We start from the raw sequence: 27,929 nt of genomic DNA on the forward strand, positions 1-27,929 counted from the left end.
GAGAAATTCATAGCGAAGAGACAGTAGAATGTGAGCCTCTCGTCAATTCTCTGTGGTGAGCCATGCTCCTCAACAAGACCAACCAGAGGTGATGTACCTTCTGGGATGGAAGACTTCCCTGATACACTTAACTATGGAAATAAATCTCAGTATTATCCGAGGACAGCCCATATGGTTTGTTGCAAGCTGTGATACTAGGAGGGCGTGAACATGAACTGTACTGCACATTGCCATTTAGTCAATTCACAAGGCTTTAGTTGTGCCACGGTTTGTAACACTGCGATTGCCAGGGGGCTAAAGACCAAATAGGCAACAAAGGATCAAAATCAATATTCATTATAGCCCGCCGTAGCGGGCTATACCGGCTATTAAAGGCCCACTGAATCGTTAAAGACCCGAGCCAAAGGCAAGGGACTTTAACGAGACAGCGGGACTTTAATTGCCGGTATAGCCTTGCCACGAAGGACTATAAGGCTATTAGAACATTCTGCCACTAGAGGGCAGAATGTTCTAACAAATTAAACAAAGGGTTCTCGAAGCTCGAGGGGATATAAATCCCCTCGAGCTTCAAGAAGCCTTTGTAGAACATTGGAATGTTGCTCTGCGGGCCTTTACTGGCCCGTAGAAGCAGAGAGCAATCCCATTGTCTGCAATGGAGCTCCCAACATTCCAATGTTCTAATAGTCGTTAATAGCCTTGACATATAACTATACCCTCAAAGACACAGTATTCCCAGTCCTGGGAATTTCAGTTACAAATCATTGCATCGTGTGTTGGTCAAATGAGTTCAATGAAAACAAGTCAAGACTGACATCCAAAATGTACTTGGTTGTCACTTAAAAGCCTAGAACACGTAAAAATGATCTGCAAGCACATAGAATTCAGTGGTCACCAAAGTCACAACTCTCATTCGACTTGACATAGGAAGGCGATGCACTTCCTGGTGCTTAGTGTTAATGCCAGAGTACTACCTCGTGATTATTGTATTTATTTTTTATTTTGATAGTTTTATATAGTATGAACACTACCCTTGCGGGTATCAGAGCTCTTCACAGGTGATTGGTTGTATTATATATGATGCTTCCAATATTGATGGTTGGAGTCCTCAATATTGTGATGGGCCAATCCTATTTTTATGCAGAGCAAAATGATGTAATACCGGCCAAGTAACACCTTGCTTAGGTATACTACGTAAATCAGCAGACAGTAACACCATTGAGAAGCTAGAAAAAAACTGGATGGAGAAATTGGAAAGCAGGATTGAAAATATGGGACAAATAAAATGTGGGAGTCAAACAAAGTTAATCACAAGTGAGAATAGTATAGTCATGACAACTGCTTTGCAGCTGCGGCCCATGCAGGTAAGAAAGGTAAAGCAGGGGCCTGGGGTGGGGGAAATTTCGAAAGACTATGACGAGGGAAAATTCATTATTTATTTAATTTTCCCTTTTCATCGTCCGTCGAAATCCCCCCTCACCAGGCCCCACCGCCCACCACTCTTACCTGCACGGGCCGCGGCTGCTGCTTTGGTGTCAACATGATCTGCCATCCTTATGTTTATGTTTGCATGAAGCACCAAGGTCATGCAAACAAGAACAAATCAATATTACTCAACAGAAGACTCAATGACATGTAGAACATGAACATACTTAAGGTTAATATAGGCAGCCTTTCACCTTAGAGAAGTTGTGGCAAAGAGGCCTCTTCATATGTAGTGCCGTCAACTCAAGGGGCCTTGGCTGTGCCCTACGGTATACCCTTTGTTTTTATTCCTCATCTCTCACCTAGAGAAGAGTGACACTATGACACTGTATTTAACAAGGAATCCCACCCTCCCATGCCCACCAATCTTCCAAAACATCCACAAACTGAGGAAGGTTCTTCTCTTTTTACAAGTCTGGTAGTAGGCATTGATTAGAGATCCAACATTTAAGCCGGTCTCCAATCAGAAATCTATATCGCCGCCGTACCACGCATCCGAAGAGCCACCGCCGGAGAAGATCCTTCTCCTACCTGGCGGCCAAGACATGGAACTCCCTCCCCACCCACCTTCGGCTGACCCAGGACCATCTCGCCTTCAGGAGACAACTCAAGACCTGGCTGTTCGAGCAATAGCAGACCCCCCTTCCCCCAAGCGCCTTGAGACCCTCAGGGTGAGTAGTGTGCTATACAAATGCTATGATTGATTGATTGATTGATTAAAGAACAGACAATGGAGCGCACAGAGATTCTGCTAGTTGGCAGAAGTGACCGAGAACAGTCCTTCTGGTAACACTTTCCTTGACCTAGTACCACATGCTGACCTCATGCCCCTCTTTGCCCCCCCTTTTGGAGTTCATGGACTAATCAAACGCTTTACGTGCCATCATAACAGACCTAGTGCAATGTTTCACACATACCTCTGTAGAAAACTTTCCAGTCATGATAAGAAGCCGCAGGAAGTCCAAGGGCTGAGTGTACCGCAGATCAAACTTGAGGTGGGACAAGATTTGCCTCTCCATCTTCAGCAGCGCTGCACTATCATAGGTGTTCTCCATCATGAAGCACAGGACTGTGGGCTGAAAGCACCAGAATCATTGGATGCAGTCTGAGGCTGAGCATTTCGAAGGATCAAGACAGAGAGACACAATCTTTCAATTTTATCTTACGCGTCCCCATCCAAAGGGCCCAAATACTCCTGTGGAGTTACAGGCACGCTTTACGTCTACTGAGCCCTTATTCTCTTGAGATTACCAATCAATATCAATGGAAAGGAAGTATTCAAGGCGGGCAGCTACATCCCTGAATAAAGTAAGCCAACTCCTGGTTACTAAACATTCAAAATGCCACTCTATAACAGGCAAATATTTAAATCATGCAAACTAAAAGAGACACTAAAATCCTAGCACAAACATGACCATTAATAAACTTTGCAGCATATGCAACACCCAGTGGCATAACATAGGCCCCCACAGTGCGGGGGGGGGGCTCCCAAGGTCCAAGGGCCCCCTCAGCACAGTACCCTGATCTGAGTGCTCCTGATTAAGTCCGGAAGGGGCCCCTCCAGGTACCTTGCAGGGGGGCCCCCTCAAGGTTTGTTCCGCCACTGGCAAAACCAATGCAAGGGAAGGTTCACCCAGCTGAACCTACCTTGCGAAAGGGTGCATTTGCATTCCCTTTTAATATCATGAGAATAGGCACTTTAATATTGAAATGAACTCCGTCTCAGTGTGTGCTTAAGTGACTATTTTTTCACAATTTTAAACTCTGCTATATCTATGGATGTACAGAGTGCAGGATGTGCAGCTTAGATCCAAACTCAGAAATTAGAGATAGATCAAGCAGAAACCTTCCTTAATATAACTGTTATATTTTCTCATTTGTATCGATATGTTTTTTTCAATGTTACATATTGCCAATCATGAGTATGAATTTACACGTATGAAATGCGTCTGCACACGATAAGTAACTTTTCCATGTTTACCATGACGTATTTGTGCATAAAATGTCTTCCTGTTTTACACTCTATCAACGTGAAAAAGGCCATTTTGTGGCTGAAATGCGTTGTTGATGAGCAATTAAAATATTCGTAGCATATGGACGGTGAGCCGCCTCATTCCTGTGGGTTTGAACAGTTTTCGTATCATTGTGGTTACCGCTACCATGGCTGGTACCGATATACTGAGCAGGCATGCGGTGTTTGGCAGACTCTTGTTGGAGATATATATATAGAGATCTATATTACCTACTGGCGATCGCCAGTAGGTTGTTATAGTTAGGACCTAGTTTCCATAGGAAATCCGCAACATTCTATTTGGAATAACTTTGGCGCCGGTCGATGAATCTTCGCGAAATTCTCCAAGAAAATGGCCTCCTCCGCTCCTTCCCTGAAAGTTTCGGGGTGATTTGTCAAGTAGGGGCCGAGAAAAAAGGGGGGTCCCAAAACGTGTTTTCCCCATGCAATTTTCCATAGGGACCTTTAAGTGAGGCTACAGCCCGAAGTGCTGAACGGAATAACACCAAATTTGGGAAAAAGGTAGAGTTTGGTTCGCAGATTACAATTTTTGTTAAATGGTGCAAATTCATTAAACAGTTCCTTAGAAAATCAAAAGTAAAATCATAGCTCATTCAGAAACATCTCTCTCTTATCTTTGGTATTGAGCTCCAACTTTCCTTCCCCGTAATTTTATTAGGCCCACTGGCTGCCCCTACTCCTCTTTGTTTAGATCCATTGGAGTTACAGTTGTTGGATCTTCTCCTGACTGTAGCGGTGAAAATTATTCTTATGGAGTGGAAATCCTTTTCATCGGTTTCCTATAATACGTGGTGGGCTTGGGTCTCCTTTTTACGTAGTGCTCATACTTCGGTTGATCAAGCTCACCTCTCTCCATCTATCTCTAGTGGGGTTTGGAAAGCTTTGGATGATTATATGGAATTGTCTTCCAAGGGGTTGGTTCCTCAATTTCCTTTTGATGTGTCTGTCTAATTGTTGTCTGCTATTTGGTCTCTAGGCTGGGTTAGTCATGTGGGAATCCTTCTTCTCTCTTTTTTCTCTTCTCTCTTTCCTGTCTTCTTTTCCTACTCATTCTTTCTTTACTCTTTCTCTTTTTCTCCTCTCTTCCTCTCTCTGTTTCCTCCCCTATCCCCTTCTCCACATTTGATAGTGATACATATGTTTTAAGGCCTTGGTAGAGGTTTTTACTTGAATGAAATCTATAGCTCTCATGGGCTATTGTTCATTATCTATATTTAATATCTTGATTTTCCTATCAATTTTAGCCCTTTTTGCATATCTCTATTGCATCGATTGAATCACTTGTATTGCATTATATATTCATTATTCTTACCATTATTCTCATCAATAAAATTTTCTTGAAATGAAAAAAAAGTAAAATCAGATATATTTGCGAAGTTGTACCGTACGCGTACCATCCGAGGACAGTACGTGTACCATTACGAGCACGAGCTGCATGCTAATTGGCTAAAAACCAAGAAGTGTTGGCAGCTATCGTGTGCCTCGGTAGAACCGAGGCACAAGAAAACAGAAAAAAACCCGCCAAAAACTCAAAAAGGGGGCAGGGTAGAAACACGCTGACCCCATAGGCCTGCTTAGGGGGTCCCACAAGGACCCCCAAGGCCAAAAATTGCATTTTTTTTAGCCTTTGGGGGGCCAAATCCCGGGGGCAATTGACTTTTTCGGGGCTTATTTTAGTAGGGTGGGGGGGGCTCTAAGGCCAACCTAGCCCCAGGGACCGCCAAACCCGGGGCTTCTTTTTTTTAATAATAATGGGGGGCCCAGAGGGGCCCCCGGAGACCGCCACCCCCGGGGCTTCTTTAAAAAAAACACAAAAAAAACCTGTGTGGGTGGCTTAAGCCCCCCCACATGCCCAGGGGACCGGCACCGTCCCGGGGTGCTAATTTTTAAGGGACCACCACACCCTGGGGCTTTTAACTGTTTAACTCCTGGAGCCCTTGATGGCCCTGGGGACCGCCACCCCCCACTGCCAGCTCCTGGAGTGTCCCGGGGTGCCTACCCCCGGGACACTGTAGTTTGCTATGGCAGGGCGGGGCGGGAGCCTCGCGGCTCCCGCCCTACCATAGCAAACTGCTTTGGTTTTTGAAAGAGAGAGCAGGAAACCTGCTCTCTCTTTCAAAAATCAAAGAAGATTGCTTTTCTGCATGGGGAGCAGCATGTTAGCTGCTCCCCAAGCAGAAAAGCAATGCCGGGTACCGCAGGATGCGGGGAGCCGGCAGGGACCATGGGGGGCTTGGGGCCCCCCCCCCCACAGCCTCCAACAAGGTGTATCAAAGGTAATATTAGGGTGAGAGGAGGTCTGCCACTCTTTCACAAGGTTGATGTCATTTGAGATGTCATCAGTGATGTCATGTGTGATGTCACTGACCATGTCATGAGTGATGTAATATGTGACGTCATCAGCAATGCATTGCGGGCGTGCGAGTTATAGTTAGCTAAACTAACTATAACGGGGGAATTTCAATGGTCTTGTATGAGTGAAATGTCCAGCTAACTATAACATGTGTGAAACCTATGGTTTTTTCTGTGAATATATAGATATAGATATATATCTATCTATACACACACACTTTTCTGATCCAGGGAAGGCTTGGCTTGGCAGTTTAGGCTGGACTGTTCCCATGAGGCACAGGGTTAAGACTGATTTGCATATAGCTGGGTCTGAACGGGGGCGGCGAAGTGAGCAAAAGAAAGATGATGGATTCAATCCAGATCTGTGACTGGGGGTGAGTGTCTGAAAAGTTTCAGCGCTCTGTCCATCATCTCATAGAGTAAGCCTGATGCAAAATATCCCAGAATGCCACCATACAACCTGATTCCAGAGTTAATTGCTGGGATCGCGCTTGTGATCGAGTCCATGATTGAGTAAGGAATTTTTAAGGAGATTCTGGCGAGCCCATGCAACTCCCCCCATATTGGATTTACAGAAACCAAATTGCAAGTACCATTTTGTACAGGATCTATGAAAAATCAACAATATTGTAGTTCCTTGTTGTCCCGTGGTACCAAATCCATCTGTGATACGGTGTCAGATTCCTTGTGAAGCCGAATGGTTCACCGTCATCGACCTCTGTCAGGCGTTCTTCTTCTTTGCCAATTTGTATTGGCCTTTAAGCTGGGAGATCATGTCTTAACCTGGTGTCATGTCCCACTAGGGCATGCAGAAAGTCCTTCTATCTTCAATCAAATCTTGAAGAAAAAGCTCAAATCCCTAGTCGTGCCCTGCATCTCAGGCCTGATAGAGTATAGACGGCCCATTGGTTGCATTGAATACTCAGTATGAATACAGCACTGATACCATTGCCTCGTTGAACCATCTGGCTGAGAATGGACATAAAGTGTCCCCAAACAAGCTACAGTACTGTCTGAAGGAAGTTATATATTTAGGGCACAAGATTGCAAAAGATGTCAAAAAAGAGGATATTGGCGATCATGCAGATAAATCCGCCACGTACGCAGAAATAGGTTAGGATGTTTCTGGAAACGTGGGCTACTGTCACGAGTGGATACCAAGCTTCTCCCTAATGGCCAAGCCTTTACAGAGGTTGACTCAAGATGTTTCCGATCTGGTACCTTGGGACAATGACTGCTTGAGAGCATTCCTGGAGCGGAGAGAGAAAGCCTTTGACACACTCCGGCGCTGAGAATGCCAGATTACAACAAAGGGTTTTCGCTCTTTTGCTATCAAAGAGATGGTTGTGCTCTCTCAGTGTTAACCAGACTCACAGAGGTGCCCATAGACCAGTTGCCTACTTTCCCACTACTTCAGATCCAGTAGTATCTGCGTAGCCTGGATGTCTCAAATCAGTTGCAGCAACAGATGCCAGTTAAGAGCGGTGTTAGAGCATTGTGATGGGTCATCCGCTCACTGTGTACGTTCCTCATTCAATAGAGTTGTTGCTTACTAGAACATGCGGGCAGCATCTCACAAACAGTAGGCTTATTTGTTACGAACAAGTAAACTGGCTGCAGAGAACATCACCCTAAAGCACTGTTCCACAATGAACCCTGCTACTTTGTTGCCCATCCCAGAAAGTGGTGGCAGTGAGCCCAACGGAGAACACACCTGTCTTGATATGGCTTTGGCGTGGTGCACGACTTCGGATAATTGCGGTTTCGAAGGAGTTTCATGACCTCGTTGGGATCCCCCATCAGGAATGGGGAGGTGGTGAGAAGATTGTTAGGGGCTCTCCAGTTGCCTCGAGAGGTGGCTGTGGTCAAATGTCCAGCTCTATGTAAGGTGAATTACTTTGTTCCAGTCGGAAACAGATATTCCGATGAGATCGTAAGCCATTGTGCTCTGAACACAGTGCCTAATTTGATCCGGTGGTTTCCGGTGCTCGCACCAGTACTTCATTTTCAGATCCGGCACTCATAGCAGTCTGTCACATGGTGGCACCTTTTGCGTAATTTATAGATCTGCACAACAACAGCTATTTATTAATTCAGTATACTTTAAAATGATTAATTCCTGCTGCCTAAGCCATTCTTATAGCTATGGTGGCCTGGAAAAGTTTAACATTTCACATTTTTAGGAGTATGATGGTTGGTACCATCATTGGCAGTGCTGGTCGGGGAAATGGGTCGTTCAAGCTGCAGTGGACTCCCGATGAGGGCCCTGGCACTTATTTATTTACAAACTAAGCACTGTTTGAACACCTGCACCTTCAATATAGAATATGTAAATGAGCAAGTTGATGAGACCGATCTCAACCTGTTGTTGACAGCTGACGAAACTTGGGATGAGGGGAAAAGGTTGCAAGAGGAGGTTTCTGAGGAAGAGCAAGCTGGATGGGTCTGGTCCGGATGCGCGAAAAGAGAATAGGACATATGGGTTTCTGGGGATGGAAGACCGGTGTTACCAAATAGCTTGCTACATCCAATGACAAGACATACACATGGGCCAATCCACATAGGGAGGAATGCAATGATTAGAGTATTTAGGCTGACCTTTTAATAGAATGAAGTTAGACTTTGTAGCGATGCCTGTCTGTAATGGGCAGAGATACATCTTGGTGGTAGTGTTCATATTCTCTCGATGGGTGGAGGCTTACTCCATTAGGAGATGTGATACACTGACAGTGGCAAAGTTGTTATTGAGGGATCTTATTTCGAGATTTGGATTTCCAACTACTTTGAAATCAAACCGAGGATCTCATTTTAATAATGAGTTAATGAAATTACTGTGTGCAGCTTTACAAGTGGAACAGAGTTTACATTGCCGTTTTCAGCCAGAGGCTTCTGGCATTGTGGAGCAAATTAATGGTACCTTGAAATCCAGGCTAGCCAAGGTCTGTGCTTCAATCTCCCTAAAATGTCCCATAGCCTTGCTGCTTGTATTGATCAGCCTCTGAAGCATTCCAGACAGAAAGACTGGCTTTTCGCCACATGAGATCCTCATGGGGAGCGCTATGAGGGTACCTGCTGTGGCTGCCAACATTTTTGTAAATATATCAGACGATCTAGTGCTTCATTATTGCAACGGACTAGCTGATGTGGTTTGTTCTGTCTCTCACCAGGTCGATGCCGCAGTAGCACCGCCTCACCAGGAGCAGCATCATGACCTTTTCCCTGCAGACTGGGTGCTTATCAAAAAGCACATGAGGAAGAGCGGTCTTGAACCTTGCTGGAGTGATTCATTCCAAGTGATGCTGGTGACAACAAAAGCCTTCTGAAATAGATGCATGCCTCTCATAGATGCAGAGTTCAGTGTCCCCTCAATGAACAGCTCCTCTTCCAGAAGAAACACTGGCAGTGGTCGAGAGACCATGGGAGAGGGTCAGCCAAGCTGTGAGGGAAAAAGCTTCCTCCAAAAGTGCACTAGAGTAAACTGAGGTGGTGCCAGAAAGGTGAAGTGTGGCGAGTGGCTCAAGAACAGCTAGTCCCGAGGTGGTGTGACAGTCAGGTCTGACCTCTGAAAGGGGAACTAGTGCTGTGGGTCAACAGGAAGCAGAAGAAGGCTGGTCACAGGCGCTGCCAATGAGAAGTCTGCAATTGTTCCCTGATCCAGAACTCGCATCTGGAAAGGAGATGTCAGAATCTGAACACAGTGAAAGGGAAGTAGAGGAATCTAGTTCTCGAGGGTCCAAAACACTAAGGGTATCTTGTCAGAGGTACCCTTCTCCTGAGTGGACCTACCTATTTGCCAATGACAACGAGAGCGAACTCTGGAACATAAGGGCTGATCATTGACGTTTTGCTGAGGATTCTGGAGACGGAGTTGCACATTCTCCTCTAATTTGCAGTCCCTCATCCGCCAAGTTTGAGTGCTTTGCGAAACCTAATATTGAACGACACAGTTTTTCCTCATTTGAATCCAGAACAGTCCCCAGAGGAGATTGTTGTATTGAGATCTGATTTGCTGCAATTTCTCATACATGAGTTAGGGTCGGAACTTATAAAAGATGTTGCACTCAGCGATTCCCAGAATGTATTACATTTGGGGGAAAAATGCGTATTTCAAGTTACCCAGTAGATGGTACAAACTTGTTATCTAGGAGTGGTATTTCCAAACATTGATCATGTGAATGATTTGGATCATCCGGGTTTTGGGAGAGAATCAAAGAGATCAGTGTGGCTTGAATCCTGGAGAAATTTTGGGAGACATTTTTGGAGCAATCCTACAGAGTGTTGGAGTGATACTGAATGACATTAAGATTAGAAAATGTTCTACTGTAGTTGATAAACTATCGTCTAACACAGCTGGATCATTGTTACTAGTCAATGCGGAAATGGTTGCTATTAGATCGATGGTTTTTAAGATTCATCTTGCATTAGATGTTCTGCTCACCAAAGAGGGCGGGTCTGCTGGATGCTAAAGGTTCAGCAGTGCTGCACTTACATTCCTGATAAGAGCAGATCTCTCCAAAAATACATTGAAAACCTTACTGACCTTCACCAGGACCTAAATGGTTTGGCAACTGAAGGAGTTTAGGATGCAGTTGGAAATTTGTTTAGTGCTAGTGACGGTGGTTTGCAAATTTGGAAGTGGCATAGTTGGATCTATTTTGAAACCGTTGTTCATAGCTGGGATATGTGTGCTTACCATGTACATTCTGGTGAAGGGGTACCGAGAATATTGAGAGAAGAAAAGAGACTCAGAAATGGGGTGAATTGCAGTCAGAAAATGCAAGAGATTAGCATGACATCAAGAGATTGGAAAATTTCAAAAGGAAACGACATGCAACCACAACAGTTTAGGTCCGCACATCTAAAAGCACATCTGATAAGATGTAGAGATTGTTGATGGCTTGATACGCAATCAGAGAAGTGTAATTTTACACTTCAGGTTTTGCTTCAGTCTCTCTCTTTTAAAGGTTTCTGTAGGAGTGCATTATAATCATGAGAAGCCCGCACTCACGTGTACTCTGTGTGACTTATTTAGGACTAAAAGTGTTTAGGCTCAAGATGTCAAAGTCTTTATCTATTCTACAATATATCATGTGTGTTAGAAATGTAACTGAATACTTCAAACATCATATTGACTCCCAAGTAGAACTTGCCCTTTTAACTTGTTTTGCGAAATAGACTAACATTACCATTGTAATAATAATTTAGTAGAAGTTGGCTATTCATGATGTCAAGAATTATGATATAATGTGCTTTACGAGTCCAAGAGAAACTGTATTTTAACCTGTTTGATGTTAAGTTAGCCTAATGGCAGGCCTGAATATCGCTGAACTCGTTTCTCAACTAAGGTTAAACTTTGCTTTTGTTGTACTGTGAAAGTTGTATGTATTTGTGTTCCCACTGCAGGTGGACAAGACATTGTTCGTTTAGAGAAGGGTCCATTGTATAGTCAATAATTAGGCCCGAAAAGGAATGCAATAATGAAGACGGGGTGAATTCTCATGAGAGATGGATGGCATGAAGGACGTGCGAGAAGCTTACCGTGTGAAGCAGGAGGTGGAGACAGGAGTCGATGAAGGCCTCTGGGATAATGGAAAGTTACTGAAATGTTGTAGGAGGTGCCTGTACTGGATGGTTGCTTTTGTACTAATGAAGTTAGGGACAGTTGACACTTCTCTGGCAGACTCTTCGAGGAACAGACCACTCTTGGTGATTGTGGCATTAGGCTACTTGACCATAATTAGTATTTCCTCCAAGGAGGAATCTGAAGGGTGACACCTTTTATGCTTTCCCTCTAAATCGCGCTTAGTCTAGGTTTCCCCTTTTTATATAGTGTAGGGATGGTTAGGGAACTAGAAAATTTTCCTTTTGAGAAGTTTGCTGCAATCTAACTTTCAATTTTGTCTTTTAATAACCTACATAGCAATAACCAAATTAGTAGTTTTCTTTTTGTTATATAGGGAGAATCAGTTCTGGAGATTTGGCTTCATCCTATTTGCCCTGTATTTTTAGACTATCATGTTAAGAGTGATACATCTGAATCTAATCCAAAATGTACAATAAACGGACTAACTAGAATCCAGTTGTGGAACTAAGTTCCTGAAAAATGTCAGTCTTTGAGTTATTGAGTTGGGAAATTCCTTACCTCTCATGCTGCTTAAAAAGAACCATCCACTAGAAAATGAGGAGACAAATTTCCACGCTACCCACTAGACTATGTTGAAAGGTGAGATAACAGAGTCTAGAACATTGTTAAATAGTCCTACAAGTGTATATATCGTAGATGACAAATGCATAAAAAGATGTTGTCTAATGCTCCGTGGCAAGAAGGAATCTAGGGCCAGATGTGGGTAGGCTTTTACCGGTCGGTAACAGCCGAAATCGGCCGTTACCAACCGGTAAAAGCCTTTTCCCATGTTGGGAGGCTTTTTTACCGATTCGGTAATAACAAATCGGTATTTACCGAATCAAGATTTACCGATTCGGTATTTACCGAATCGGTAAATGAGATTTAGGAAGCTCTTAAAAGATTGCTTCCGGGCTTTAAGAATTCGTTATTTACCAATACCGAATCGGTAAATGAGATTTAGGAAGCTCTTAAAAGATTGCTTCCGGGCTTTAAGAATTCGTTATTTACCACCAACTATTAGTTGGTGGTAAATAAGGAATTCTTAGGGCATGTATGTATGCCACATGTGCACACCAACACAAATCAGGGGTGCAACAGGGTGTCAAAGTGACACCCTGCCACCCTTGACTTTTTCCCAATTTTACCGAATCGGTAATTACGGATTCGGTAATTGACATTCATTCCTATGGGCCTTCATGCCCATAGGAATCAATGACAAATACCGAATCGGTAAATACCGATTCGGTAAATACCGAATCTTACCGATTCGGTATTTTTTACCGATTTTTTTTACCTACGTAGGATTTACCGATTCTAAAATACCGAATCATTAAAATTCAGTATTTTAGAATCTGTAAATCCAATTTACCTACATCTAGCCCTTAGTCTTGGGCGTTTGACTGAATACCAAGTCACTTTCTCCATGAACCACCAAGACACTTCAAAATGTTGAGTAGGTAGGATCATCATGCAGGAGAGATACTACTGCAGTACTGAAAATATTTGCTAAAGAAACACTATGTCCAAGGCAGGAAGACTGTCCCTGTCAGAATTCCTTAGAAGGAAACAGTTAATTATTTTCAGCCCCTTTCTTATATATTCTCAATCCTTACCACAGATTGGTTCATATATACCAGATACACTGAGACTCCTTATGAATTTTCAAATTGAAGAAGGCTCTCCCCACCATAAGTGTTGGGGTCGCATTATAAGTCGATTCCTACTTTTGTTTTGGACGGTCTTCTTTTCGAACAAAATTAATTCAGACAAGAAACCTGTTAAAACTGCTGGCCTATGTCCCCAGAATTAAGAGGGCTTGAAGGGGCAGCCGACTTTTCTCTTACAATGCCGCTAAGCTGTGGAACTCACTCCCACTGCAGTTACGAAAGGAACCCAACCACATGGCCTTCCGTAAGATGCTTAAAACTTGTCTCTTCCCCAAATGATCCCGCTTCCACTTTAAATCAGTTCTGCCCAAAGCTCCGGGATGCCCTGGGGTAACTACTTGCTTTATAAAAACTGCTTTCATTCATTTCATATCACATATTAGACTTCCCAGATTTTAAAAACTTTTTTGTTGCTTAAAGTTTTCAACTTGTACCTGCACGATTCATGAGCACTGGGCTATAACCTTTGTTTTCGAATGTAGATATTACAATCTACACATAGGTACTGAACTGTATTGATCTGATTGTTTAGAACTTTGGAGTTTCCCTATGAAGAGGGTTACATTACTCTATGCTGTTGTTTCTAACTTCAGATGTCTTTTACTATACTAGACACCTCAGACATTGTACGCTTTCATTTATTGTCCTACACCATTCAAATTATTTCCAGTTGACTGGTTTAATTAGGCCCACTCACAGACGCCCTGAAGTCTAATTGGTTTCACTGGAACCATAAGGAAGAGAAACCGAAGAATTGAATTAGTTTAAACGTAGTGTCCCTTTATTTTAAGACTGGGTGTCATTTTACCACTGGTGGCAAAATTTGGACTTTTTGCAGGCTTTAAATGTAGGGCAGCTAGGTCCGGTCAGAAAAAAGGTGTAGTAGCTCCCTCAGCTTTAAGAAGTGCCATGTCGTGCTCCAAGAGAAAACCTGCCCAATGACAACTTTGAGAACCACAATCTGACCTCATGGCAGAGGCCACTCTCCTTGGCAGTGCTCGCGGAACCCACAACCGCCCAGGAACTGTGCAAAATGACAACCCACCAAGCGAAGCCTTGAATTCCATCCGACAACTTTTCATTAGGCATCAGGAGCCAAAGGGCATCAAGTCCCAGCTAGAAGTTTTCAAATAATATCCATCAGATTAATAAATTGCCGCCATCGATTTAGTTTCGCTGGACAAATTAATCCTCCTAAAAATCAAGTCAGAAGGTAAAATCGCTCACCAGCCCAAACTCCAGAACCTACTGCACTAGGAGCACTCACAGGTCTGTCTTGCCTGTTACTTGGGTCCCACTTAAACCTCGAGGGTGCCTTAATATCCCCCCTCCCCCACCCCTCCACAGTCTCTGGTATTAAAACAGGATTTCCACCGCTCCGAATGGGATCATTTTTAAACTTTAATATATCCAGAAACCTTTAATGATTTTCTTTTGGGTATTTTGCCTTTCACAGTGTGCCCTTTCTCATCAAACTTGGCTTGGCTACTAAGTTTTTCATTTCATGAATTGTTTTGTTGTTGACTTGTATGGGCACAAATGTACCAGATACACATCTCTGAATGTTTGCCTTGTTACTCTGGTCACATGCTACCCAAGAAGGACTAGGGCTTCCTTATGGAGCGTGGTTTGACCTTGAGGCTCCTTGCATCGGTTTTAACATTACTTAACCAGAGGGGCCCACAGGCGAGCTCACATTATTTATTCATTTATTTTATTTAGAGAGTTTTGTATAGCGCGAACATGACCCTTGGGTATCAGTATTTACAACAAGGGGTGGTGAGGGACAGAGTCTCTGAATTAAGCAGAAAGCTCTCACCCAGTCAAGAGATCAGGGCTAGATCCAACACCGTTTTTTAGCTCACTTGGGTATCAGAGCGCTTTACAGTTACATGAGGTAGGATTAGATATACATTTTATATGGCAAAACCATTCAACAATATGAGAGGTGTAAAGCTATATAGTGAGCTTTACACAGTGATATGAGGTAGGTTTGGCATACATCTTATACAATATACATAAGTATGTACAATGACTAGGTATAATTAGGCCATTACATGAAATCAGGTTTTACGTATTTCTCTAAAACACCTCTGTATGTCTATCTTAAAAGTTACCATCAATGTTTACCTTACTATATTACTCAAGAGAGGGTACAGAGGGTTGCAGAGAAGTTCTGTTCTTGCAAGAGAGCAAACCTTTCCACTCCAGTGCTATGTTTGTTGCCCTGTGTTACCTAATACCACCATTTCTCCACAAACCTATTCAGACTCCGGTCTATGATGGACACTATTTGGAAGTTCACCACCAGACGTGCTGCAATGCTACTCTGATGGCTGATCTGCACTACACAAGGCCCAGATAATAACAGAGAAATCAGGCATACCTCGGGATATGCATTTTCCTCCATCTTGCAGGCCAGGAAAAGACAAGTGGCTCCCACGAGCTGCAGCTTTGGGATCCGGGTGTTGGAGGTCTTCAAAAACAAGTTCATCAGATAAATCGCCAGGTAGAGCGTCTCTTCTTGCATGGTACAATACTCCTAAAAACATTGTATATGGACAGGGTTTTTTCATTACTCCAGCCATCGAAGCATGTAAACACCAATAATATTTAAAATACACCCGCCTTACTCCATCTGGTTAGCTTTCCTCCAAGACCAACCCATCATGGATTCTCCTTAACAGACCTAAAATTTGAATTTATTTCATTCCACCTAAACCTTTGAAATTGTAGGTGCTTCGCAGCTTCATAGTGCCTTCAACTGTCTATCCCATATATGGCTTCTGAAATCATCTCACACCAACATCTCACAAGCCCGCTCAACCTCTCCATTGGCTGCCACTCCCCAGTCCCAATTCATCCTGTCCTGGAAGGACAGTCACCAATCAAATGTCGGAAACCTGCCAGAAACCTTTCCTGCTGTATTTTTTATTCTCAAGGCCCCGTCCTCTGCCTCAAGGTCTATTGCACGTAGAGCATGAGAAGCAGCTACCAAAGCTGGGTGATGGTTCGCCGTTCAACCTGCCCATTGGCTGATTTCAATAAAAACTAACCGGACACTCCAAGCCCCAGTGACCACTATTTCAGCACATTGCAAGTCGAGTGCCTAGTTACTATTTATGTGAATTAGATGCTGTAATGTACGAATGTATATTGGCATTTTTCCATTAAAATGTATTCTAGCTTGGTCATGATATCTTTTCCCCACTCTGTACTGTTGGGTCATTGCTGGCCAGCCTCAATAAAAGTGAAAAATAGCAAAATAAAAGTGGGAAGCCGGTTATTAAAAATCACGCCGAAACAAAATAGTTAGTAAGAGGGTCCAAGGGTAAGTTTAACGACCCAATACTAGATACATACCCCAATGCACAAAATTCCTAACACAACTGGTATCTAGGGGTCAAAAACCATATGATTCAACTGTGGACACAGACCTCAACATAGTATAGAATAGAGTGGTGAAAACCCAAAGTGCAACGAAATATGACATATAACTACTGAGTCAAGACTCAAGGGCATGGGCAAATGTTCCCATCAGTAGCCGTTCTGTACCGCCCTTTTTAACATCATTTGGGTTCTCCTTGCCCAGGAGACAAGACAACACGACACAGCCTACTGATTTTCCAAAGGCTATATATAATTCTTTGTAAGTGTGTGTTTATCAAGAAGGGTGGTACTTCAAAAAAGTGTAGATATATTTTGTGGCTACTGAATAAGCAGTGCAAAAAGTGAGTGAAAACCAATGTGAATAGAGTTAAAATTGGATCAACTGAGTAGATTACTGATTTTTAATGTTATCTCTCAATTTTCCAAATCTAAAAAAATAAAGAATATAGTGAAAATACAGATTTAACAATGTCTCAATAGTCTATATGTTGTCTTTATAATAAACGTTGCCCTTCAGCTTGAATTTGCCCAGAATGTGTCTCGACTGTGACATAATTCTGTCAATTTGTCTTTGTCTTTTTTTTATGTTTCTCCTGTGGATGTCATGTCTACAACGTGATGCGGTAACAGTATGTGGTGGAGTATGAAACCTGAATATTGCAGGTGATATTGATTTTAATTTTCACTTTATAAGCAGTAGTTACCATCAGGTCCTGAAGAAAGCATTGGAACTATTCCATTCTTATGCTGAAACATGTCGACCAATAGCTTACAGATATTCTGTTAAATCTGTATTTTCACTATATTCTTTTTTTTTTAGATTTGGACAATTGAGAGATAACATTAAAAATCATTAATCTACTCAGTTGATCCAATTTTAACTCTATTCACATTGGTTTTCACTCACTTTTTGCACTGCTTATTTAGTAGCCACAAAATATATCTACACTTTTTTGAAGTACCACCCTTCTTGATAAACACACACTTACAAAGAACTATATATAGCCTTTTTGAAAATCAGTAGGCTGTGTCGTGTTGTCTTGTCTCCTGGGCAAGGAGAACCCAAATGATGTTAAAAAGGGCGGTACAGAACGGCTACTGATGGGAACATTTGCCCATGCCCTTGAGTCTTGACTCAGTAGTTATATGTCAAATTTCGTTGCACTTTGGGTTTTCACCACTCTATTCTGTACTATGTTGAGGTCTGTGTGCACAGTTGAATCATATGGTTTTTGACCCCTAGATACCTGTTGTGTTAGGAATATTAAGAAACACGCCTAACTTTGAAACACAATACCAAAAATGCTGTATGTCTATATCAACTAATAGGTGTCTACCATCTACGTCCAACTGGATGTTGATCCTTGGAGGAAGTTCCCCCAATTACAACTATACAGAACATGACAGGCCCCAAAGAAAGCCAATTCTCCAGGATCCGATCATGGAAAACAAGATAGCAAACAGGGGGGGTGGGCAGAAAGAAGTGCCGAAGAGGCCCCATGGAAGCTGCCCAGGGCTCTGCTCTTGCTTGGTCTGCAGAGAAGGAAACTCATTCGGAAAATTTTCCTGAGGTAGGAAGTACCTGAGGGAAGGAATAGTTTCTGCAGACTGTCTAACGGTAGTCAGGGACACTCGTGCAGTCTACCGGCCAAAGACATCAAGTTTTAGAAACAGAGGCAGAGGTGGGCTCTTGTGAACAGATCTAGGGAGTGTAGCCGGACGGTCTTCTCACTTAAATAGAACAAGCCGGAGTTACTGTCTTTACAGACCGTGGATACAGGAACTCTAGACTCTACCCGACCTGGTTATCTTCAACAGCCTGAACGCCAGTGCTTAATTTGAGCCGGTGGTTTCCGGTGCTCGGTACCAATACTTAATTGTCAGCACCCGCACTTATGTCAGTCTGCCACATCGTGGCGCCTTTTGTCCAATTAAGATATCTGCACAACAACAGCTGTTTATTAATCCAGTATACTTTAAAATTACTAATTCCTGCTGCCTAAACCGCTCTAATATCTTTGGGGGCCTGCAAAAGTCTAACATTTCACACGTGGAGGAGTGTGATGGTTGGTACGGTCACTGGCAGCGCTGGTAGGGGAAATGGGTCGTTCAAGACGCTGCAGACTCCCGAGGAGGGCCCAGGTACTTATTTATTTACAAACTAAGCACTGCTAAACGCTACTTCATTTGAATTCCACTGTAATCAGTTACAATCAGAAGATGACTTAATGCACTTAGGCAGGTTTAGATATTCCTAAAGTTACAGACTTTACATACACTTTAAACTGGCCTCCCCAGAGAGACATTTACCAAGTCGGGTCCAAGCTTAATTTGGGACAGGTATGTGATCAACCTTTTTTCTCCTCTTACGGGTTTTTCCTCCCAACAATGGACTTGTAGCAAATACTAGTTTACTTAAGTTGCTCATTTATAGCTCTCAAATAGACGCCATTTAAAAGGTAAGCACACCAGGAGGCACTCTCAGATCTCCCGGTACACTACATTGCTGTTATGTTTGCGTGTGTTCCTCTACTCAAATCATTTCCAATCAAGTACTCGTTCTCTGTGTTGGTTCTAAAACTTTTAATGCTGAAGGTCGATTTTTGAAAAATGACAATAGGTTTAGCCTTCATCCATGAATGTAAAAAAAAAACTGACAGGTGAGCCAATAGTTAACGCTAATTAAAATAGTTCTACCTTTATGCCATTGAGTCCATCGTACTCCTTAAAACGTCCACCTACATATTGTACATAGGCAGATAAAGTATATACTTAGCTTTAGTGTTGCCAGCTAATTACAATGACAATTATCTCCTACAGGGTGAACTGAAGGTGAACTCTGATATTCTTACTTGTAATCTTTACAATAATTTAGGACTTTCATGATTTCGTGGATTATTTCCACCGTACCAAAAGTATTCTATTTCTAGTATTCTGCTAATGCATGAATATTTTAACACATATTTAACCGGTCTACTACGTCTGTGAAGCACAATAATTCATTCCCACTAATCCTTAATTCTGAAATTTTGTTTCTGTGCATTTTTTTCATTCTGGGTGTTGTACTACTATAAGCCAAGTAAGAAGCCTTGCTTCTTTTTAGGTCTCGCTGAACCAACGTGTATGCGTTGTTCTGCGAGAGTATAGTAAGGGGGCTTTCAAAAATGCTCCCAACGTCGGCAGGCGGATCGGGTACAGTGTATGTGCACCGGGCGCGCGCACCATTTGTCCGCCTACAGCCTTTGGGAGCATTTTCGCGGCTGCTTTGATGTTCTCAGTGAGCCGCGTGGCCACTGAGAACATCAAAGCGGCCGCGAAATGCTCACCATTTGCCACCCCCTCCCTTATCCCACTTCCTGCCTGCCCAGATCTGTCACCTGAAATGTTCATATGTGCATCTTATTTGAAGGTGAACCTCCCATTCTGACATTGTATATTTATTGATTGGAAATTCAATAAAGAAAATTGCATATGTGGAGTCAGTGAAGTTTTTCAAAATCAGTTAAGACCCTTAGGTTTCTCACGACTGATTCCCATGTTGAATTGTCGATGATTTAGGAGGGTCAAAATATGGTGATGTCTACAACCAGGTGCGAAACGCCCATTGAGCTAATTGCGATGTTTGTGATACTTAAAGTCGCCATGAAACTATCTAAAGTCATTTAGAACACCACTTGTCCAATGAGAAGAACAGGGGTCAGGCAAGAAGCCTGTCTCACAATCAGGACAGTAAAGTTATTTATTGGTGTACTGTCACAGGAATATGTGTAGAGACTGAAGAAGACACATAATATTTCAAATATGTGTGTGTATATTAGTCGCTATGTAAATTAGTCGCTGGACTGTTCCCATGAGGCACAAGGTCAGACCGATTTGCATATGGCCATGTCTGAACTGGGGTGGCTGAGTGAGCTAAAGAATGGTGATGGATTAAACCCAGATCAGTTGTCTGGGGGTGAGTGTTTGATTTGCTCAAACGCTCCATCCATTATCCTCTTTTGTACCGCTTTGTTCGCCCTAAGTTGGCAGGGTATGCTCAGACGTGAGTCCCTTGCTCACTTCGCCACTGGATTCAAGATAGCCTGGCTGATGAGGATTATGAATCCCAAACCGGTCCCAGGATGCTGGTTTCCAGTCCAGGGAAGACGTGGCTTGGCAGTTCGGGCTGGACTGTTTCCATGAGGCACAAGGTCAGACTGATTTGCATATGGCCATGTCTGAACTGGGGTGGCTGAGTGAGCTAAAGAATGGTGATGGATTAAACCCAGATCAGTTGACTGGGGGTGAGTGTTTGATATGCTCAAACGCTCCGTCCATCATCCCCTTTTGTACCGCTTTGTTCGCCCTAAGTTGGCAGGGTATGCTCAGACCTGAGTCTCTTGCTCACTTGGCCACTGGATTCAAGATAGCCTGGCTGACTAGGATTATGAATCCGAAACCGGTCCCAGGATCCTTGTTTCCGGTCCAGGGAAGACATGGCTTGGCAGTTCGGGCTGGACTGTTCCCATGAGGCACAAGGTCAGACTGATTTGCATATGGCCATGTCTGAACTGGGGTGGCTGAGTGAGCTAAAGAATGGTGATGGATTAAACCCAGATCAGTTGACTGGGGGTGAGTGTTTGATATGCTCAAACGCTCTGTCCATCATCCCCTTTTGTACCGCTTTGTTCGCCCTAAGTTGGCAGGGTATGTTCAGACGTGAGTCCCTTGCTCACTTGGCCACTGGATTCAAGATAGCCTGGCTGACTAGGATTATGAATCCGAAACCGGTTCCAGGATCCTAGTTTCCGGTCCAGGGAAGACATGGCTTGGCAGTTCGGGCTGGACTTCTCCCATGAGGCAGAAGGTCAGACTGATTTGCATATAGCCATGTCTGAACTGGGGTGGCTGAGTGAGCTAAAGAACGGTGATGGATTAAACCCAGATCAGTTGACTGGGGGTGAGTGTTTGGTTTGCTCAAACGCTCCGTCCGTCATCCCCTTTTGTATCGCTCTGCAGAGTAATCAAGCGTGGGCGGCGTAGCTTCAGTGCGGAGTCAAGGTCCTAGTTAGGATGACACATGGGAAAGATTGCTTCAGGTTAAATGGAGCATGGCCCACTGCGGCAATCCTGCACAGTATTGATGATGACAGGTAAGAGCTCATGGGTGGAGAAATTGCTTTAAAAAACATAACTATTCATCAAAAAAGTACCGGAATTGAGATCAATGAGAGTTAGAAATGAACACTCACTCATAACCGGAAAAAGGAACAGGATCTTGCACGGGGGTGGGGGGCAGGGAACATCAGTGGATGGCCTTAGACAAGCAAACACGTACACAACTACCAAACAATATCGTTTTTCATCATGAGATGGAGAAAGTGGGGCCTACAGGGAGCAGGCCACAGCCTGTCATTATCCGAGTCCGAGAGTGTGGGGCTTTAGTGAGGGGCCGTGGGATTAGAGTAAAATGTCATATAGGTTAATTGAGGGGGTGTAAACGGCTCCTGTCACCTTTCCAGAATACACAAACAAAGGCTTTTGAATCCGCATTCCATGTCCTTCTACAGATGCAAAACTCATGAGGTTTTTTTTTTAAATCAAGGTACAGAGACACTACAAATGAGCTGTAAGCATACTCTGTGCAAGGGTTTCCAGCTCACCTGGTCACAGAGTGATACCAGCTCTTCCATCTGGTGGTGGTGGACAGAGCTCATGTGTGTGACACGGTCTCACCATGAGTGTTGGAAGGCCTGCACTGACAGTGCTTAATTTCAGCCGGAGGTTTCCGTGCTTGGCACAGACACTAATTGTCAACACTGGCACTTTTGACAGTCTGCCTCTGTATGTGCAATTTAGAGATGAGCTAAACAGTTGTTTGTTAATTCAAAATTCATTTAAAATGATTTGTACCCGTTGCCCAAGCCATTATCACAGGTTTGGGGGCCTGGAATAGTCTGAATTGCCGCACTTGTAGGAGTATGATGTCTGTAGTTGTGTTGGTGCTGTCATTGGCAGCTCTGACAGGGGCAATGGGTGCTGCAAGCTGCAATCGCCTCCTGACTAGGGCATTGGCACTTTTATATATATTTTTACACAAATTAAGCACTGCCTGCATGCATGTCCAGGTCCTTTCTGTTTTTTTTTGTAGCCTGCTCAGTAAGATGGCACAGGAAGGTAAACACGTACTACTTACATCTTCCTGCAATCTGCTGCCCCTGTTTCAGGTACTAACATAACCTGCTTCGCTTGTCATCATTCAAAGATCAATAAACGGATTCACTCGTGTTCCAAACTACAACCTTCTGGCAATAGGCGGTATGGTGAGGGCGGCATAATAATGTAAAATCCATTTGATCGGAGTTTGATTTTTTTTGTTCTGTTCCACAGATGGTTAATGCACTCGCCCTCATTTTATTTTTGGGACTGGAAGACAGAGCTAGGTTTGTCATCCTTAGTAGGGCATTGACGTCTTTAGGATCCATGTGGAAGGCAATATTTAATATAAATATGTAAAGTGTTCCGTTTTTTTTTACAGCTGCTTCGCTTGAGTGACAGCGGTGGTTCAATTACACCACAGGGGCCCCACTTTCCCTCATACAAGCGAATGATTCAGCAATGGGGGTCTGAGCCCTTATTAGCTCCTTTTCGCGGAATTATTCCTTATTGACCACCCCCGATCCGACTACAATCAATGGCCCTTTTTAGAGACCCCCTTCTGGTCCGGCATCTAAGAGAGCGACATGCGTTCCTCAGGAGCTATGGGCCCGGACGAGTTACCTATTTCGGTTTTAAAACAAAATAGTGTCCTCTGGAGTAAGATTCTCTTCCCTGTGTTTAAGTTTTGTTTTTTGCACAAAATAATTCTTCCCTCCTGGAAGGGGAGCATACTGGTCCCCCTGTTTAAGAAGGGAGACAGAAATGCTCCTCAAAATTACCGTCAAATTGCCCTTTTGGACGCTATTGGCAAAGATTTTGCTAAATGCCTTTTGCAGTTGATTAATGATTGGGTAGCGGAGAAAAATATATTGCCCCTCGAGCAGACGGTGTTTCGGCAAAGGCATGGCACCATGGACAATTTGACCGCTCTGCAAGTTTTATCAGAGAAATACATCAGGATCCGGGGAGGGAGAATTTATGCTGCATTTATAGACTTCTCCACAGCGTTTGACAAAGTTGATCGTCCTCTGCTGTGGAGAAAACTATCGGACCTTGGCATGCCAGCTGAGCTCTTGGACTTGGTCCTGGAGCTTCATTCCGATACATGGCGTAGAGTCCTTTTTGGAGGGGAAAGATGCCTCTCTCAAGCTATCCCGTCCGCCAATGGTTTGAAACAAGGCTGCCTGTTGGCCCCACTACTATTTTCCTTATACCTATCAGATCTTCCCCAGACCTTATCATCAAGTGATGGTATTGCCCCAGTACTGGGGGGCAAACCAATTGTATGTCTGTTATATGCAGATGATATATTAATTTTGGACTTGACTCCTAGTGGTTTGAATAATCGCCTGCAAGCACTCCATGGATTTGCAGAGACACGCCATTTGAGAATAAATGTGTCTAAGAGCAAAGTTATGCATATTGTAGGAAGGAAAAAGCCAAAATATGGGAGTTTCTCCTGGAATATAGGGGGTCAAGGGTTTGAAGTGCTTCAATCCTATGTTTTCCCGGGGAAAATAATTTCCAGTACGTTAAGTGACAAGGCCCATATAGCAAATAACATTCGGAAGGCAATGGCTCATGGGAAGGGTTTAAACACCCTTTATAGATCTACTGGCCAGAGACATTTTGCTTATTTGTTGGAGGTCTTTAGAGCTAAAGTCCCGGCCTCCCTACTATATGGTATAGAACTACTTGAAGTGGGGAAATGGGGTTTTCTGAACACCACGGAAGGAAAAATTTTACGGAATTTGATCACGGTTAATACCGCTTGTAATGCAGCGGCTCTTAGGCTGGAATTTGGCCTACGTAGTACCTGGGTCCAGGGCCTTGCTGGGGTAGTACGGTGGGTTTCCAGTTTGGCAAAGGGAGAACAGGGTACTTTAAGATATTTGATCCAAAAAGACCTTCATGGAACTCTAAAGGAGTACTCCTTAATTATAAAGAATTTTAGATTAGCAGTTGATCTCTTGAAATTAGATGAATCGACTCTTTTTTCCGTATCTGCATACCAGTTAAAATCCACCTTAACCCCATCGATGCTCATGACAAGCTCAGCTCGTCATGAGGTACACCTCTCGTACACTCATGACGAGCTGAGCTCGTCATGAACAATGGGATTTCCAATTCTACAGCACCGGAGGAGAATAGCATCAGCATCGATGGTGTTAAAACTGGCTTCATTTAAACTAAGCTTTGTAATGGATAGGGAGGCTCTCATTGCAAAGAGAGGTCCCCTACCAGTTATTAATTCCTGTCAAATTAGGATTATTCAACCTTATGTTTCCTGGAATCTGTCCCATGGGGTACGTCCTTTTTTCTTCCTTTTGAGGCAGGACCTACTCCCTTTAAATAATCTATTGTCAAGATGGTATGGCTCATCAGTAATGTGCAATTTTTGTAATAACCCAAATCAGGATGTTAAGCATGTATTATTTGTATGTCCGGCTCTAAAACATCATTGTCTTAAATGGTTGAGACCTATTTGTTTAAGATTAAGTATCTTGTCTGCCCCTGCTTTCTTAGATGCTATTTGTAATCCGCCTAATGAGGTTTTGTTGTAAAATGTTTAACTTTTTTAAAGGTTTTTTTAGATATATATTAGTCTCCTTTTTCTCTCTCTTCTTTTTTTGTTACATTTGTTATAATTGTATAAATTCTAATGTTTGGTGATTTTATTTGGACCTCTGTTATGAGTTCCAAAACATAAATAAATAAAAACTTGAGAGCGACATTTTGATGCAGAATTATAGATCCCCTGGTGTGCAAATTCAGAAACTATGCATTTTCAGATTACAGGCCTGGGGACTCATTTGCGTCACTTATAGAGCGTCTATGCTTCTACTCTTTAGCTGATTGTTCCATCTATCAAAGTTTCAGCAAAAGCATTCTATTATTTCTGTAGGGTGTGCAGAATCTGAATAGAATACATATATTAATATATATTGCATGAATTGCCCAATTTTTGTTAGACTGTTGCATGTTAGTTTGTATCCCAGACTTCTGTTTCTTAAACTATGTATTGCCTTTTATTTAAATTAAAAAATTATAAAAGAAAAAAAAACCCCACAAGATAACAGATGGAGGTGGATTCAAGCAGTGCCCATTAGCGAGGCATTTTCTGGGTAACCCAGTTTTCCATGGGCGAAAACTATGCAAAATCGCCTGGGCAAAATTTTGAGAAATTTCACAAACCACAGAATTAACGAATTTCCTGAATTGCACTCATGAAATGTAATGTTTGTCTGGACCTAGTCCGTGCAAGAGCATGGTCCTAAATACCAAGTACAGTAGCCCGCAGAGCACCGCCATGAGACTAGGAAACCTACATGGACCTGAACCAGCCAGTCGACCAAGATGGCCCTCATGGGAGCTGTAACTCTCCTGGGAACGTCCGAGATCTTGAAGCAGCAAGTGGCTTGTTCCTTCTGGAATAGAGAACACAAATATGTGTAAGGTGAGACATGTAAAAACACAGGGAAATGCATTTATCAGAAAAAAGCACATAAGGCAGATCAGATGTTACTTGTCCCAAAAAAAGGAGGTGGCAAACTACAGGTACCCAGTGACAGCTAAACAGTGATTCTGTCATTTAGGACAAGGACTGGAGAAAGCTCCACACCATGCGAAAGAAATAACCTTTAATAGTGAAGATAAAACATTTTAAAGTAATAAAAAAAATGTACAAAAACACTCATTCGCACTGAACGGAAACACAGTATCTTGTACCGTCTTTCCCTTGGTTGTAGAGCTTAGCATATGTTTTGACTCCTGTTCTTAAATGCTTACAATTCAAGTAATTCCTGAAGTCTGAATTAATAGTGCCCGCTCAAAACGAATATGCGATTCACTGGTTACTCCCCTCAATTTGGCCCTATACGAGCGGAATATTGACATAAAATACGGGCAACATGAGGTAAGGGTAATCGGCCCTAGTCTGCCTCAGATACCGATGTCCACCAGGTGTTCTATGGGGCGCTATGATAACCACACGCGACGGGTGTAGAGAGTGAGCCTTAGAATACACCTTTTTGAGGGGGCACTATTAAAACACGACTGAAGCGCCTAGAGCACCCTTAACCAACTGCTGATAAGGGTCAACCAGAGCCCATATCGCTCAGAGTACAGACAATAGAAGGGTATACATAATGCCACCTCACAGTGTATAGCAGTTAAAGCGTGAAGCTTAACCTTGTATGTGTGTATTATCCAATATTGTAAGTATCTACCCAACAGGGAGCATCGATATCAAGCCATACATAGTGAATAAATAGTGCAGCTTGGTCATAGCTGACCGACTACTCCCCCCTCCCAACACCAACAGGAGACTGTTTGAAAATAGAATTAATGATAGTGATTCATGCAGACCGCCTTTGTGTTTGTTCCCTTTATACTAGCCTTAAACCCCTATGGTTCTTTCCCCTTGATGTAAAACCTACCGGGTACTGTTGACACCTAGACACCTTGAACTTTAGGTGAGTAAACATGTTACCCTTGCTACAGGTTTTCGACAGAAGACTTATAAGTAATTGCTGGTGTTTTTAAACTTTACTTTTGGTTTTAATTTAATTTACAAATGTGGTGTAATGTAGCATTGTGATATAAGTTAATACATACTGGTCACCAAATTATCACTGGTATGTCACTACTTTTATGTCACTGCATCCACTTCAACACTGCGAGTTCACGGTCACTAAAGGCGCTTGTTGTAACTAAACCATGGTAATGATTTCTTTTGTCTCCCTAGGCAAGAGCTGTCCCACACAGGTAGTACAACTATTTATAAACTGACACTTAACTAGGTCATGTCTTACTAGAGATAGATGTAACCACTAGGTCCTGAAGAATCGCAGCCAGTGTGCAAAGGCGAGAAACATGTTGACCTCACGATATGTATTGTAGTCCTGGATCGTGACGTGGAATCCTAATTTCCAGCGATCATAGGCTACCCACTGCTTTTACTTGTGGCAAGGGACCACCAGAATAAATTGATCTCCGGTACCTTGTGCCACATTTTAACCCACGTATTTATACTATCCGTTCCTTTCTGGCCCCTCACCCGCACTTCACCCTTAGGCAGTTGGTAAAAAGATCTCCGCCAAAGAGCCCCTCTTTGAGGTGAGCCCGTTGGGCATTGCACCGCCTGCCCAACGAGGAGCAAACGCCAATGATGAAGCACGACACTCGCAAGGGTGTGTGAGGCCATTAGTACCAACAAATTGGATACCCAGGGTAGCCCTCC

The 27,929-nt window shown here is 43.1% G+C and overlaps 1 protein-coding gene across 2 annotated transcripts in view; it reads right to left on the reverse strand.

The window, feature by feature from the left end:
* The window catches only part of CCNP (cyclin P), a 255,077-nt gene that overhangs the window by 109,509 nt on the left and 117,639 nt on the right, over positions 1-27,929 (reverse strand). For both annotated transcript variants that reach the window (XM_086936710.1, XM_086936711.1), the window contains exons 5-7: positions 26,017-26,115; positions 15,546-15,701; positions 2,400-2,558 (exon numbers count right to left, since the gene is read on the reverse strand). In XM_086936710.1, the coding sequence (XP_086792836.1) occupies positions 2,400-2,558; positions 15,546-15,701; positions 26,017-26,115 (414 nt within the window). The remainder of the gene's footprint in view (positions 1-2,399; positions 2,559-15,545; positions 15,702-26,016; positions 26,116-27,929) is intronic.

The sequence above is a fragment of the Lissotriton vulgaris genome, chromosome 9 (assembly GCF_964263255.1).
Source record: "Lissotriton vulgaris chromosome 9, aLisVul1.2, whole genome shotgun sequence".
NCBI classification, from domain to species: Eukaryota; Metazoa; Chordata; class Amphibia; order Caudata; family Salamandridae; genus Lissotriton; species Lissotriton vulgaris.